General features: G+C 37.9%; 3 protein-coding genes across 3 annotated transcripts; 1 reads left to right on the forward strand and 2 right to left on the reverse strand.

The window, feature by feature from the left end:
• The first annotated feature begins 679 nt into the window (after positions 1-679).
• On the forward strand, positions 680-6,963 carry ldha (lactate dehydrogenase A4). The gene is made up of 8 exons (XM_077712105.1): positions 680-847; positions 2,671-2,796; positions 3,972-4,089; positions 4,154-4,327; positions 4,409-4,582; positions 4,708-4,825; positions 5,823-5,946; positions 6,094-6,963. The coding sequence occupies exons 2-8, from the start codon at positions 2,671-2,673 to the stop codon at positions 6,256-6,258; spliced, it is 999 nt and encodes a 332-aa protein (XP_077568231.1). The 5' UTR covers positions 680-847; the 3' UTR covers positions 6,259-6,963.
• Positions 6,964-8,362: 1,399 nt separating this feature from the next.
• Positions 8,363-14,556, reverse strand: LOC144193297 (tumor susceptibility gene 101 protein-like). Its single transcript, XM_077712104.1, has 10 exons — positions 14,214-14,556; positions 13,483-13,570; positions 13,132-13,197; positions 12,810-12,973; positions 12,297-12,423; positions 11,899-11,956; positions 11,677-11,771; positions 9,768-9,970; positions 9,412-9,651; positions 8,363-9,320 (listed from the first exon to the last, which is right to left on the reverse strand). The coding sequence occupies exons 1-10, from the start codon at positions 14,253-14,255 to the stop codon at positions 9,231-9,233; spliced, it is 1,173 nt and encodes a 390-aa protein (XP_077568230.1). The 5' UTR covers positions 14,256-14,556; the 3' UTR covers positions 8,363-9,230.
• A 1,353-nt stretch (positions 14,557-15,909) lies between these two features.
• Positions 15,910-16,763, reverse strand: LOC144209504 (tumor susceptibility gene 101 protein). Its single transcript, XM_077735862.1, has 5 exons — positions 16,687-16,763; positions 16,471-16,555; positions 16,326-16,391; positions 16,089-16,252; positions 15,910-16,020 (listed from the first exon to the last, which is right to left on the reverse strand). The coding sequence occupies exons 1-5, from the start codon at positions 16,726-16,728 to the stop codon at positions 15,910-15,912; spliced, it is 468 nt and encodes a 155-aa protein (XP_077591988.1). The 5' UTR covers positions 16,729-16,763.
• Positions 16,764-17,029: the final 266 nt, after the last annotated feature.

Raw genomic sequence — 17,029 nt, forward strand, 5'->3', positions numbered from 1 at the left:
GGTCTAAAGTGAGTCGTGCCAGTATATTATTGGCATCATAAATTATATTATGTTGTATTATATTTACTACTTGTTTATTCATTATTTTTTATTATTACTTATTTATTATTTACCAGTTTGTTTGTTGTTGTTTGTGCGCTTGCCTACTTATTTATGTTGTTGACTAATATATTTATTAGGTTCTGTTATTATGTATTAATTATTTATTTGTCTGTTTGTTGTTGTTATTGTGCGTTTGTTGTTGTTATTGTGCACTTTATGGTGAGGCTTTATATCTCATTATAGTAGTTGTATGATGACAATCAAAGCATAAAATTCAATTCAAATAACAGTAAAACATTCAAAGGTAACTATGAAAACCTCGAAAGGAAACGCATGAATTTCATAACGACATAACTTCCAGTTTCATCGTTAGGAAACCGGTGTGCCAAAATAGCGGTGTTCAAACTCAAAGGTTACTGTACTTCCCTCGCCCATATGCTACAAATAAGTTGTATATACATCTTTTTTGAAGCCAATGTTAAAATGGTTCATTATATTAATTTTCCTCCATATTCTTAATTCATTATTCTGCTTTAGTTTGCCCTCTTTGAGGTGTTTTTAGTTTATTTTGCGGCAGAGCGCGGACGTGACGCTCAGCACGCACGGGTCTTTCTTTGGCCACGCCCCCGTGTCAATCTTCTCGTGTGTTGCGTAAGTTTCCTTCATAAGGAAAGGGGGCGGGGCGAGCTAGGACGCCCATTGGTTTAAATAGCAAGCTGAACCGGCATCTCTTCTGCGGGAGAACTGCGTCAAGCAACAACCAACGCGACAAGAAGCATTCCATCCTTTTCACTAAACTCAAACGGTAAGAGGTGTTTGACAACTGTTATATGACCTCGTGCGGATCATTTTCACTGTCTGGGGAATCGATTATTTATTTTAATTTGAGAGCGTGTTTTTGTCGAGGAAGGGGCGTGGCAAGGCTCCCTTTCATAATGCGTTTGTAGTATTTTGTATCCGCAATGAGGTTTAATACATATTTTATCTTTCTTTACTACTACATTATTATAAAAATAGTTATTTTTGCTCCTATTTTTCATCTTCGATGAACTGTTTTAAGGTAATACCTGTTGTGTGAGTATTTTATAACCTGTTGGTATATTACATACATGATTTGATAATATGATTTGATAACATGATTTGATGACATGACGTCATTGCCCGCAATTCTCACTAATAGACGTCCAATTCATTTAAACTATGAAGAATATATATAAATGCTATTTTTCCAATCAATTTTGACCAGGAGACTCTCCCAGTCAATATGAATCTGACGTTTATTCGCGTTAATGCCAGCCAATGAGTTTAAATAAAATAATAATAATAATAATACAATCTAATTAGAGTACATTATTTAGGTCTCAATCAGTCAATTATTTTGGGTTATGCTCTTTAACCATTGACCTTCAACAGTTAGGTTTCCTACTTGCTGCAAAGTTGAAGTGTATGTCCAGCTTGAGGTAGAATTTCTTATGCCGTGACAACCTAAAGGGACTTAACACAATCTTAAACAGGTTTCTACGGGTCTTTGCCTGTTGCAGAATTAGTCCAGTGTACAATGAAGGTGCCCCTCCTCACCAGCCCTGACACTTCTGTTTGACCAATCACATTCACTTAGAATTTTATATAGTACGTATATAGTGATGTTTAGTATTATTCTCCTGAGAGGTTGCTTTCACATTACGCACATACCTAGAATCGGCTACAGTCCTAATGCAAGAAAACCTGCCTTGCAGTATATCAAATGACCCTTTCAAACATGTTCTTCTGTGGCTAATGGTCTCCTGTTAGGGACATTCCACTGCTGTGTGTCTATTTGTGCTTCCTGTTGACCAGTGATAGGAAAAATGCCAGAAACCCCTTGGTGTTACATGATAATGCGCAGCCCCTTGACCAGTGATAGTGAAAATACCAGAAAACCTACATTATAATAGTAATAGTTTCCTTGTCTTATATTATAAGCATTACTTTTATGAAAGGAGTCCATCGTAATCAACATTTTAACATACTTTAAACTATAAAAAAAATCATGTAATCAGTGACAGATTACACGCACAGTATTTCTTTGATGGAAGTTTTTTTTGTTTTGTTTGAACCAAGATTTTATCTCAGTGACACATCAGACATTGTAACTACCATTTCCTCTCCGTAATTGACAGTTAAGGCCTTTTAGATAGTCAACTCTCCAGGAACCATAAATAGTATTGTGTGTGACGCCAGCTGGGGGATGGGCTACATTACACAAACACACGATTGCCTACTACCTTCCCCCAATCGACCCTGAGAACCTATGGCCTTTCACAAGGGACTTCCTAAAGCAGTGAGCATCCAGGCGGTGGTTGCTATGGCGATTTAGTGAAACGAGACTCTGAATCAATGAGTACACTGAAAACAACTGAATTCACTCTTGGATGAATTATACATGCACGCTGTTATAACTGTGTTCATAACAATATGCTATTATTGTGGTTGATAGATTGTAAGCATGTCTAAATCCCGATCCGTTTTTGACGAATCCACAAAACTATACACTAATGCCCTCTCATTTGTTCACCATCTCCATTTGCATATCGACCATGCCAATTTAGCTTTCACAGTGCTCATTTCTTTTCCCTCTCTCTTTGGAAGATGGCCACCAAAGACAAACTGATCACCCAAGTGCTCAAGGAGGAGCCAGGGAGCAGCAGGAACAAAGTCACAGTGGTGGGCGTCGGCATGGTGGGCATGGCCTCCGCCATTAGTATCCTGCTCAAGGTAATTTTATAGGGTAGCTCAAAACAAAAACCAACAGCAACAACATAATTTGATAAAATACTCAACAAAATTAGGGTTAAAAAAAAAAGCCAAAAAGGCTCCCTTTGCTTTGTTGGGAAACAAAAACTATTTTTTAGGCTAATTCTTGTGATCATTGTTTATGCAATTTAAGGGATTGTTATTTGAACAGTCACCTAACCGTCTGCTATCTTCTGATTTTATCCAACTATAGATTGGCCTCTCACTTTAGCTATATCCATGCCAAAAGCATAATAATGGACTCACTGTATTAAAACATGGTCCATGCTTTGGAAACCAAATGCAAGGCTGCATAAAAATAAATGATGCGGCTCGTTTACTTTCCGGTCCATATTCGTTATTTTAAGTGGGCCTCTCTGCAATTTAGATAATGGATAGAACAAAATGTTGTTGAGGCAGGGCACATACTATATTATATTCGAAAAGTCCACGGGAAACCAAACTGAAGTATAAATCTTTGGTCTGATTAGATTAGTGGTCTCAAACTGGCCCACAGTGGGTGCACCTTACGACCTTTCTAGTGTCTTCTAAGTTAAATTAGTCAAAAAGAAAACTATATAATTGTTCAGTGTATAAATATGCCATTGGAAGATTGCCAATTGATATCAAAATGACTTTTAAGTGTCCACAGATTTCCCGGCTACATATTAAAACTCAATTTTTTTTATATACCCGGTGACACAAGTGACTTTTATGTAACACAGTGGGTTAATTATTTCACCACATTAAAAAGAAAGAGATGGGAGAATTGTAAATTAATGTTTTAGTATTTGGATAAAAAGAGGTAGAATGGGAATTAGTGTATTAGAGTGATTCCAGCTTCCTTAGAGACCAAATCCGCCTAACAAATTTGATTTTCCCATCTACACGTCTTCGTACAATTAAAACGAAACAAAAAAGTGCACAAAAAACATTTAAAAAAAGAGAGTGAACTTCTTTCTTGGCTGTTTTTAGCAATTCTAGAATCCCAAAGGTAGAAATAATGTCATTTTTGTTTAACCGGAAATGACTGAGCAACTTTTAGGTACGTAAGAATTTCTGCCCAAACAGCCCTCGAAAAAAAAATTGATAATTTTCTCTGATATCATCTCATATCTGATTGACTTGAATGTGTACATACTGAATTTGATGACCAGGATCTGTGTGACGAGCTGGCGTTGGTTGACGTGATGGAGGACAAACTGAAGGGTGAAGCACTGGACCTGCAACATGGCTCCTTCTTCTTGAAGACACATAAGATTGTGGCAGACAAAGGTGAGACCCTGTAGACAAAGAAATTCAATGATTTATTGGTAATCTTGAAATCTGAATTCTCCAGACTACAGCGTGACAGCCGGCTCCAGAGTGGTGGTCCTGACCGCCGGCGCACGTCAGCAGGAAGGAGAAAGTCGCCTGAATCTCGTGCAGCGTAACGTCAACATCTTCAAGTTTATCATCCCCAACATTGTCAAGTACAGCCCTAACTGCATCCTGATGGTTGTGTCCAACCCAGGTAAAAAGCGCGGCTCTATCAAGGGATTCCCAATCTCAAATAGCATATGTCACCTTACTTAAGTCACCTTCACCCCTTTAGTGGACATCTTGACCTACGTTGCTTGGAAGTTGAGTGGGTTCCCCCGTCACCGCGTCATCGGTTCGGGCACCAACCTGGACACGGCCCGCTTCCGCCACCTCATGGGAGAGAAACTGACTCTCCACCCTTCAAGCTGCCATGGCTGGATCATCGGAGAGCATGGCGACTCCAGTGGTATGCCACGCTTCGCTATAAATAAAACAGAAGCTGCTGTTAGGAGGGGGGTAACTTAAATATAGCATGGTTTTATCGGCCAGTCATTGAATTCAGCTTTATCGCTGCTATTTGGCCTTTTCTAGTGCCTGTGTGGAGTGGCGTGAACGTGGCTGGTGTAAGCCTTCAGGGTCTCAACCCTAAGATGGGATCTGAGGGAGATGGTGAAGACTGGAAGGCTGTGCACAAATTGGTAGTCGATGGGTGAGTGCTATTGAATGAACTCTACAAAAAAAAAAAAAAACAATCCCTTGTTTTTTTCCATGCTAGGTAGCAATAAATTCAAATGTGACCAAAGTCCATGGTTGAATTCAATGGATGTGACCAACCCAAGAGAAAAATTTGAAATAGGGTTTGGCCAACTGTCGGACAACATTTGAGTTTCAAGAAAGATCGTTGACAATTACACAAAGGGAATTCCCACATTTAAATAAACAAAGAATTCTCATTTTATTTCTGTTCAAGATGACTCGAATTATAATTCATTAAAAATATTTTAAGTTTACCAACAATTTGAATACAGCACTTATTATGAATGGTAAGTAATTTCATGTGTAAGATAAATAAATAAAAAATTAATCCATCCACATGCATTTTTTTAACTAATTTTCCTCTCCATAAACTCCACTGTCATTTATGTCTAAATTTATACGAGTAAATTCCAATTAAATTCGAATTTGATTAACGCAACAGTGAAAACAACTGCAGGTAAAACGGAGAGCTGTATACAAGAGTTAAGGATAAACCAAATGAAGAGTTAAGAACAATAAACACCAATGGCAGTGGCACATAGTAATTGTTAAATGTTGTCTTACAAGTCAAGGAATTAAAACTTTTCCAAGGGTGGACTAAAGAACGACCTCTGACTGTGAATAGGAAATTTAATAATGTGCAGTAATTAATGCAATCTTTCACACAACTCAAAATTCAGGTTTTACGGCACCCATGTAAAAAACTAATAAAAGCATTTCATTGTGTTTGACACGCCTATCTTAGGGTCTGGTTCCAACTTTTCATTTTTTATTTGCCTTTTCAGACATACAAAGTATTCTTAGGGGTGTGCAATAGGCTACTTGATAGACATTAAATGCAACAATACCTTATCATTATTTCGCATAAGCAAAACCTTATTAAAAAAATGTTGGGATTTCAAAATGTGTTAAATAATGAAACATCTTAACATTTTGTGTGTCTACTTTAGAGCCTATGAGGTGATTCGTCTGAAGGGTTATACTTCATGGGCCATCGGGATGTCTGTGGCTGACCTGGTGGCGAGCATCACTAAGAACATGCACAGAGTTCACCCCGTGTCCACACTTGTAAAGGTAAGTAAACTTCATCAGGTTCTATTCCCTAATGTTGAAGTAACCACCACAAGAGCTGTTTGTGTACAATGCCATTCAAAAATGTGGATACAGCTCTTGATATCGAATGATTTTCCACATACCTTACAAGTGTATGTCTCTTGTCAGGGCATGTACGGCGTGAAAGAAGACGTTTTTCTGAGCGTCCCCTGTGTCCTGGGCAACACGGGCTTGTCGGACATGATCAACATGACCCTGAAGCCTGAGGAGGAGCAGCAGCTGGTGAAGAGCGCTGAGACCCTGTGGGCCGTCCAGAAGGAGCTCACTCTGTGATGTCACACTTGACTGCAAATTAACATCAGAACACTGCATTGCTACTTGTACTTTTTGTGGCAAACATTAATACCTATAAAGTTGCTAAAAGTGGAAGTTACTGCTAGGTATTATTACTATTTTTGTAACTTTCTCCCCTCATATATGTACACGCAGAAAGAATGTAAGTTTTGTGGCTTCTTCCATACACTCCTTATGCGCTTTGTGCATATTCTGTCTATAGTGTAATGGTTATGTGTCTTGTTTTTTGTCCATTTGGTAAGCTTGTTATTTTTTTTTTGATGGAGACATTCCATTCTCAGTAGGGGCGGATTTCCCGTCTTGCTGATGTTCGAATACAAACAAAGCAAACGCAAACCATCTAAAAATGTATGACTGACCGCAAGTGCACTGGCAATTAAGATTATATCAAGAGTCAATTTAAAATCCTTACACTCCTTTGGTTTGTGATGTAATTGATATGAAACAATCAAACTAGAAAACAAACTTGTATGTATATGTTGTTTGTGCACCTTAATTCCCCTCAAAGAAACTATAGAAATTAACAAAATGTAATGGTGTTATTTTCTGAAAAGCCATTACTACAGATGATAAGTATATTTATTATTTAGTTTTATTTATCATTAAGATAAATCACTGTAACGATGTACCTGGGCATATTTTTATGTGGTGAAGCAACAAATAAAGTCAGGATACCGAGCAACACCCTCACTTGTCTGCCTGCTTTTTACAATATTTTTTTTAGGAAAAGAAAATGCAACAACAGTGTTCCCTCGCTTATTGCGGTTAATGGGGACCGGGTCCACCCGCGATAAGTGCATTTCCGCGAAGTAGGGATTCCCCTTCAAAAATGCTTAATTTGAATTTAATTCCCAAATTTTTCATTTTATTTTGTATTTTACCCCCCTGTATACAGTACACCATATAGAATACAGGTAGAGAGAGTGAAATGCATGTTATAACAAAAAAAAACTGTAAAATATGTTGTTTCAATGTAATATATGTATTTTTTTTCCAAAAAAAAGCCGCAAAGCTCTGAGTCCGTGATAGCTGAACCGCGAAGTAGCGGGGGAACACTGTATATTTCATAATCATACTCTCACTTTTTTTTTGCTGAACAGTATAAGACTAAAAAGGTGTAAAATGTGCACACGTCAAACAAATATAATAAGAATGTGATTGTGGAAAATCTTACCCTGCGTTAGGACTTGGGCCATAAGGTGAAACTGCGGGCATGCCGGGTACTAACAAGCTGATGTATGAAAATGCACACACAATGACGTTATACAATCAAGTATTTCCAAACAATTTTTCATCGTACACTGCCGCAGGGATTGATCTTAATCTTGTAATATTTGGGAGCGAGGGTGAGTTATCAACAGTCATCCTGCAGTCACACCCATCTACGTAGAAAGAGATTAGATAGCATCTTTCTTCCGTGCATGCTGGAGCCTTTTCGAGGCATGTTGGCAAGAGTCGAGGCACTGAATTGGTTGCCAGCCAATCATACACAACCATACACGCTCACACTCGTATCTAAGACAATTTTTTAGGGATGTAAAAGTAAAATGGGTTACCTGGAAAAAGCTCATGCATAAAACTGAGCATCTGAATTGAACATCCACAAGGGCTAAAGATTCGTATTTTTTTTCCAGGGTCCGTAAATCCAAATATTTAATTCTACTTAAACTATGTACTACTACAAAACTAAAGTTTAATTGAAAAATATAATTATTCACTGGAGGGTGGAGGAAAAAAAATGTTATTGTAGAAGCAATAACCTAGGCTTACCTTTCCTGTAACTGTAAATCAGACAAACAGCATTTGTAGGGTGATCATTCTGCTCAACAAAAAACACAGTATTATAATATTACTAGGTTCCATTTCACAAAGCAGGTTTAAAGAAACCCTCTGTATTAAGGAAAATGCTGGGAACGAGGGGGAGACTCAGGCCTACTTTAAAAAGGCATACAACAAAAACTCATCGGTTACTATGGCAACTCATTTTCTAGATCTAACCTGGTCAGGAGATTTTTCGCAATGAACTGTCTCCGCCCTATTTCATTTCACTTCATTTGTAGCGCAAACAAAAATCTTGTGACAGTTTGCCATCAAACAAGACGTTTTTTTTTATTTGCACGATTTACATAAATCTACAGATACAAAAGATGATCAATGGTTTAATTGGAAACAAAAAATAACAGCAGATATTCTATGATACATTTCAAAGTGCATTAAGTAGAAGGCTAGTTAAATGAGGGTTGTCATAACTTAACATATGATTAGTATAATAGTCTCATTAGTACCCATAACGCTCCAAACCTTTACAAAAAAAAGTTTTATACTGACATCTAATATCTCACCAGAAATGACAGAGTGGGCAGAAAAAAAATAAAAAGTGGATGCCCTTTGCAAAAATTGTCATCAGAGAGATACTGTACAGGGTAGAAGAGCTACTGTACATGATTGGGTTATGCAGCCAAACAGTCAAATTTGAGGGCTAACCTGAGCAGCTGACAATGTAAAATCAAAGTGTGACGATAAGAAGCCAAAAAAGAAACAGTAAAAACCAAGACAGGTTCATGGATACAAATATATCCGTAATAGAAACACAAACCTCTGAATGCGGGGTGGCTCAGGCTGCATGCAGCACTAAATCAAGGGTGTTCTTAAGGTTAACCACTTTCAGAATTCGTATCCGAGCTTAACCTTTTCACGACGAAGGGATCCCCGGGGTGCTCTTAACCCAGAACCCCCGACTCTTTGTGCTTACTCAACAAACAAGGCGGGCCTGGCTAAAAGGATAGCCCATGTGTGTGTTTTGAAAATCTCTCTAGCATTTGGTTTGAACAAGGTCAGAGAACAAATCTTAGGAGCATCGAAAGAGCTCTGTGACCCAATAAAAGGTGGGATACAGGAAAGAGGGAAAGCACAGAGGACCTGAAACCATGTTGGTTGCCTGCTTGTGTCACTCAGTAGAGGTCACTGAGGCCGGCAGTCTTGCGGGCTTTCTGCATGAGGGCGCGAAGCTGGAACTGCTTTCTGGAGAGAACGCGAACGTGCTGCAACACAAAGGAAATGAATCGGCATTGATAGAGACGCACAACACTGTAGAGTGCATTTGTTATCTCAAAAGAGTGTTGAAATAGCCACCTTGAGAAAAACCTCTAGGTCTATAACTCCCCTGCGGAGGGCCTCTCCCAGGTAGAAGATGGTGTCCTCAATGGCGTTTTCCTCTGCGTACAGGTTTAGGATCTGCTTGTACAGGGGGGCCGTCGGCACAATGATGTCATCAATGTCGTTGTTCTCCGATTGGTTCTCCATCTTCTCCAGTGCCTCGCTCAGTTCCTCGTCTTTGCGATTCAGCAACTCAATGTTTCTGTCGACATCAGCCTGGTCCAAGAATATTTAATTGTCACGTTTGGGGGAGGGTATTTAAAGTACCATTATCATCATGGACTAATGAACCGTATTGTGGGTGAATGTCGTAAAATTGGGGAAAAAATTACCACTTCCTGATCCAATCTTGAGATCATGTCCTCCAGTTTCTGATGACCCTTTTTGAGGTCTTCTTCTGTTCGTTTGAGAGCATCTAACTCAGCCTGAGCTCTGTCCATTTCTTCCTTCATTCTCCAGCGAAGTTTATCACTAACAGCTGATATCAGAGATGCACGGATGGTGTCCTCGCCGATGGTTCCGTCTCTGTTGGAGCCTACACAAGACAAGGTCATGGTTAATTTCACTCCAAATATCTTATTCTTCCACCCCTTTTTGAGAAAAACAATAATACATTCATTTGAATGAACCAATGGAACAGATAGTGTGCAGGACAAAAGATTAAGCACTTCCAGTGTTAAGATTAGGTAGGTTCCAGGCTTCTGCTGTCCATTTATTACTAGCATTTTGAACACCATTTGTCTGAAATAATGACATCTTTCTTCAAAAGATATGAAAATGGTTTTCTTTTGAAGACTTCCATTTTGAGTCTAGTAAAATCCTCGCCATGTTTTGCTCAGATGCTGCTATGTCAGCACTCCTGAATAGGCTCAGGCTCGCAGCAATCCCCGTCGTCACGCACCGCCATCGCCTGACCTTTCAGATTTGCTAGCGTGAAAAGGTCTTTAGAGTAAACCCTACATCCATATATACTTTAGTCTTGAATCAGCACTACAAATGTCACAGTTGTGACATTACTAAATATAAGACACTACCAAAAGCTCTCCAGGTGGCAGATGGTTCACTGGCGTTTCACCAGCGCACCAAAACAGCTGATCACAGGTCAGTCTTTGTGTGGAGTTTCTGTTACGTCCCAAAATATAGCACATACAACCACTCTCTGGCCCATACCGTACGTCCTCTTGGCCTTTAATTCTACCAACTCTAGTTACATCAGATGACCTTTCACTGTGGGTTCAGCATACCACCAAAGTCAGACTCAGGGTTAGAGGTTTGAGAGTTTGAGTGTGAAGGTCAAACAGCTAAATTTGGACAACATTAGATGCTTTATTACATTATATATATTTTAATATCATGATCCATACAAAAATAACTGCAAAAATAACAAAATGAACATTCTCTTTTATTTCTGCCACCACGTACCAACTCATGGTTTCTTTTCATCACTTCACATTTTTTTGTGTTCTTTCTAGATGCTTAAGATCCCACAAGATGATGTCCAAACTCAGCAAATTGGTGGTTAGTAACAGTGGTTACTTTCAAAGAAATGTAACAAAGTGATACATGTCAGCCAAGGAACTAGTAATAGAGCCTTGACTGACTCCTCGAAAATGTATTGGACCCAGAAAAATCAAGTGACAAGCACCAAGTGAGTCAAGGAACCCCTTTTACCACTCATTACTAATTTTTGCACCCATAACTAATTATTACACCAGTTCACAAACTATTGCACTGCAGATCATTTGTGATCTTGAAATATATCTCATCTCATCTTATTTTCTTAACCGCTTTATCCTCACTAGGGACGTGGAGATTGCTGGAGGCTATCCCTGCTGACTTCGGGCCAGAGACGGGGGGAGAAACTAAATAGATGGCCAGCCAATCGCAGAGCACAAGGGAACAGACAACCATTCACGTGCACACTCATACCTAGGGGCAATTTAGAGTGACCAATCAGCCTACCATGCATGTCTTTGGAATGTGGGAGGAAACCGAGCGAGAACATGCAAACTCCACAAAGGTGGACCCACCTGGATTTGAACCCAGGTCCCCCACTGTGAGGCTGACGCGCTAACCAGTCACCCATCGGGGCGCTATATCTTGAAATAAACTCAAGTATGTTGATATTATACCGTCGTGGTCCCAACCCTATTGATTTTTATCATTGTCTTTGACTAAAATTTAATCATACATGTCATGATAGGAGACATAATTAGACATGGTAATACATGTAATACATACCCACTGTGGACACAGGAGTTGGGGTGGGGTAGTGTGTAGGACCAGATGTAGCTGGGTAGGAGTTGCCCCCCGGGTATTGATACCCTGGATAACCTCTGCAAAGAAAATTCAACTATTTAGTTTTTTTTTAAAAATGTGTTGGACAGTATAAGACTAAAAAGGTGTAAAGTGCGCACACATGTCAAACAAATATAACAACCACGTTATTGTGGAAAATCTTACCCTGTGTTTGGACTTGGGCCATAAGGTGAAACTGCGGGCATGCCGGGTACATAAGAAGCTGATGTAAGAGAATGAATACACACAACGACGTTATACAGTCAGGTATTTCCAAATAACATTTCATCGTACCCTGCCGCAGGGTTATGATCTTAATTTTGTAATATTTGGGAACGAGGGCGAGTTATCACCAGTCATGCTGCAGTCACACCCATCTATGTAGAAAGAAATTAAATAACATCTTTCTTCCATGTTTGTGCTGGAGCCAATCAGGGATTTTCAAATAATTTTACGTAGTACACTACTGCAGTCAATGAGCTCCACCTTGTGTTAAACTGGGTAATTCAGTCATGGGAGAGGGAGATAGTAATTAAATTTAAAAAAACAACAACAGCACTCACGATTAGGAGGTCCAGCAGCTTGAAAAGCCTGGTAAGGTGCTTGTGTGGTAGGGCGAGAAAAAACTGGAGGCTCTTCTCCAAACACCACAATCATTACTTGAATGAGGCCATACAGGTCTGAATGAGGCTGAAAATAAAGAGGAAAATATGAAAGGCACACTAATGGAGAGAAAAAAAGAACAATTGAACATTTCGTGGAATTGTAATTCACACTGGCTGGCATTAGACTGCGACAGATGTCCAATCTATTTGAACTGGTTTGTATGTCTCCTAGGGACAAACTAGTTTCAGAAAATAATAGATTTTTTTTTTTTTACACTTTGCAGTTTTTTTGCAAATACAAAGAGACCAATGCAATGACAATTTATAATATATATCGTGATTGATCAAATCTATTTTTTTTTATGAGTTTGACTGTTTCAGGTTTATTATATGCATATTGGCAAGAAAAATGTAATGCAATAGGATCCAATATTTGTGTAAATTATGAATTTGCATGGCTAATATACTTACATGTTTCCACTCATGTAGATAGGGTAGATAGATTTTTCCATTGGCATCGATATGTTTACCAGTTTTGATCATCATTGTGCTGGTAGGTTTAACAAAGCAAATTGGAGGGTTGAAAGGGTAGGTGTCCAGCAACCAAAGACAAACTGGGATGTTGTAGACATTTCCTAGGGGTAAATTAAATATGAAATGTCACTTTTATCATTTTCAACATGTAATGTGGCAGCCTTAATGTAAAAAAAAACCACTGATATAGCTTGAAGAATAATAATGAATTATAATTTAACACTGATGCCCATAAGAAAAAACATGACAATTTTTTTACCTCGATAGCTTACAGGCACCGTTCCTGTTAAACTCATCAGGTCCCTTACAGAGCCGTCGTTGAAAACTGAAAGCAAATTGAATTGATAAGGAAAGGCAAAATATTTCCTAAGTACTAATTCTATGCACATAAAAAAGAAGCAGGGTGAAACCTCTGGGCGACAAAGACCACCGAGAATTCATCTTTTCTGAGCCAACCTGAGCCTGACCAGATTTGGTAAGATGTTTTATTTTTGTATGAGATTTTGAAAACGAATGCCTGAAGGTATCCAGACAGCATTATGTAAGAGTGGAAGAGGTTCTGTTTGGACTAAGAGGTTTAATTGAATATGAATATGCTAGGATAGCTTACCATAGCCATCCATTACAGGCTTCAAATCTTTGTACTGAGAGATGACATTGGTGATTTCATGAACAGTCAGGTCTCTGTACTTGTATTGCTGCAATACAATAAGGAGAAACAAAGACAATGATTTGATTCTCGTATTTTGAAAACAATAGAAACACCTATAACAAGAAAGAAAAGCTTGACATGTGAGTCATTCTTTTTTTTTTTTTACTGTGTAATCAGTATTTCTTACACACTCTTGAAACAGTCTTTCGCTTCACAAAGGCTGAACATGTTTCTTTTATTTGCCATACTACGTTGACTTTTATCAGCTGCCATTTTAATCCCTGTGTCAAGAATATTGATAGGTAGAACAAATATGTACCATACTTCTACTCACTGGGCACCAGAAAGCAAAATGGACGACCAATTCATTTGAACTGCAGTAAATAATGACTATCACCCGAAGAGTTCAAATGGATTGGACGGCAATGGACGTCAATGGCCGTGAATGAGCTATATACAACAGTATGGCTAAGGAATGTTAGAGAATCCGAAAAACAATATTGTGCTGCGGACAATATTAAAACTGTCAACATTAATCAGGTTTAAGTTTGATGGCAGCGTTATAACACATGACGTTTCATACACAAAGCATTTTAAAAAACTAGGAAATGACAAAACTTGAGAGTATTATAGCTCCCATGTTAGATTTGGATTCTGTGATAGAGTATTTACATGTTCTCCGGTTTTACCTTTAACATTTTCTTCAGGGCGCCTTCGTTGACTACCGCCATCGTTTCCCGTTCACGGTTTATTTGAGAAAGGTGAACAATATGCGTCGAGTTGGCAAATCGCTAGCTAGGATTCCGCAAATGCTAGGCTAGTGGTAGCGCAATCTTGGGCTTGACTGAACCCCCAAAATCACTTTATTTAAAACTAAACAGCCGGTAGATTAAAGTAAGTTTTTCTTCTTGTTGTCACAGATCAAAATAATAAAGGGACGAGTATTGGGAAAATGACTAATAGGAGCAAAGAGCAAACGCTCAACACAAAACTAGCCGACTGACAACAAACGGAATTTCCGGTTTGACAGCTGACATTTTCCGGCGTAACCAATGACGTCAAAAGGAAAAAACTCTTTGCGACAACAGATTTATGATAATGTTTCAGATTTATTGTAACAAATTGCCATCTACAGAGTTAGGAAACGTTATTCAAGACAAAATCATTTTCAGTCAAATTTAAAAAAGTATGAGTGTTGTAAAGAACATGACTTAATTGATGCTTAATGAGCATTTTGTTGACGACTTATTTATTTATATATTATTTATTGCTTATTTATTGATCAATTATGTATTAGTTATTGTTATTATGTATTACTTATTTATTGCTAATTGATTTTTTTGTTATTTCTATTATTTATTACTTATGTATAGATCATTTATTAGCTATTGTTATTATGTATTACTTATTTATTGATAATTTATTCATTAGTTATTGTTATTATTTATTGATTATTTATTTGTCTGTTTGTTTGTTGTTGTTATTGTGTTCTTTATGTTTAGGCTTGAAATCTCATTATGCTTGTATAGTGACGATCAAAGCATTCAATTCATGGTCACAATATGTTGTGTGCAAGCAAAACATTAATAATGAAATCTATCAACAGCTGGTTTCATTTCCTTGAAGAAGAGGTCGGCCATCTTCTGTTAGTAAAGACAAATATAAACCTCCATCCGACCTAGAAAGCACATTTGATTGTTTGTGGAACTGCAGCGAACCTAAGAACAGGAATTGAAGACATTTATAGTACTCCAGTCCAAAGTTCATGACCATAATAAACAATCACAGATTTGATCAGACATGGCCTAGTAATTAACATGAATATATCTAGGACAAACAGTGTCTTTACTTTTTGCATCATTTTGTGTGGCCTAAGAAAGTAAAACATGAGCGCTGACTTTCTGTTTTAGGATCAAATTAAATGAAGATTATAGATGTATATTATATTTCCTGATTTTCCTCCATTTAACTCGATAATTGCATTTTTTAAATCTGTGTTTTGAGTTCTAGAATCATTTGGTAAAATCTAAAAATATATATATATAAAAAAGCTAAAATAAACATTGTTTTAGATCTATAAAAACAGAATATTCAGGGCTTTTAATCAAGTTCTTTTAATCCATTTATAAAAAAAAAAATCTAAATATTATATTTAAAATGGTCCGGCCCACGTGAAATCGAGTTGACGTTAAAACGACCCGTGAACTGACTCGAGTCTGACACCCTTGTTCTAAGGAAACCAGAATTTTATCCTCAAACTGAATTGGGCATTTGAAGAAAATGAAGTCCATGTTAATGACTATGCGGCAGGCCTTGCTAACCAACTCAACCATCTCTGTGCTGCTCTGACGGTTTTAGCTGGCACTCTTCTGCTTACGGGTATATTTACTTACAGTGTGCTTGTGATGGCTGGAGGTAAGGTCGCATACAGATGGGGGGATTGTCTCCAAACGTGGCAACCATCACCTGCAGGAGACTCACTAGGTCACAGTTCCCCTGAAAGGGGTATAGAAAGGTATGTGAACACTATGCAAGGTAGGAAATCCCTCAAATATGCTGCTCACCTGCTTCCATTCCTTTAAGTATGGTAACAAGACGTCACCATTACATGAGATGTAGTTTCCTTGCAGGATGACCATCTCCCTCGTTGGTCGGACGTAGCAGATGGGAGCTGACTGAGGATAACTTTCCTCAAGCCACACCTTTATGGGAATGTTGTAATTCTTATCTAACAGGGGCAGTTAGTATATTTATCATCTTGTGAAAGGATTTATTGTATCAGAACAAAGGATTTTTTTTACCATTAAAAAGGATAGGTATAGTTCCTGTTAGACTCATCAAAACTTTGGTGGTTCCATCATTGTAAACTGTATAAAGCAACATGACTGATGTCAGTATTTGACATTGTAATCAAATTAGTTTTTTTTTCAATTTGTGTTCTCTTACTATATTTATCCACTATTGGAGCAAGGTTTTTGAAGTGGATTAATGCAGCGTAGATTTCATTCGCCACATGACTTCTAAGATATGTCTATACAACAGAAAAAAAGCAAGCACAAAAAAGAATATTTACATATGACAATGTTGATCTGATCCTCATTTAAAGTTTTCCTACCATAATATCAGCACACAGTACATATCACTTATCATTCATTCACTTACCTTTGGCAGCATTTTTTTAATGCTGTTTTTGAAGGATGTCATGCTTGTATTTTAATCCAAGAATTGATCTCGTCTTTTCTTTCTGTCTCACCAACATACACTACTACCCTTTATCATTTTCTCACATTTATAGGCAAGCATACAACTTTATGACCCCTAAACACCAATAGGAGAGCAGTGTCAGGTTAGTAGTGATGATCAGGTGACTTATAAACCATAAAACTTGGCAACATGCCTCAAACAAACATTTCAGCGCTGTGACACCTGAACAAATACATCAAAGTTAAGGTTATTTTGAAATAATATAACCATTATAATTGTTGTTTGATATTTCATGACAATT

The sequence above is a fragment of the Stigmatopora nigra genome, chromosome 2 (assembly GCF_051989575.1).
Source record: "Stigmatopora nigra isolate UIUO_SnigA chromosome 2, RoL_Snig_1.1, whole genome shotgun sequence".
Lineage (NCBI taxonomy): Eukaryota > Metazoa > Chordata > Actinopteri > Syngnathiformes > Syngnathidae > Stigmatopora > Stigmatopora nigra.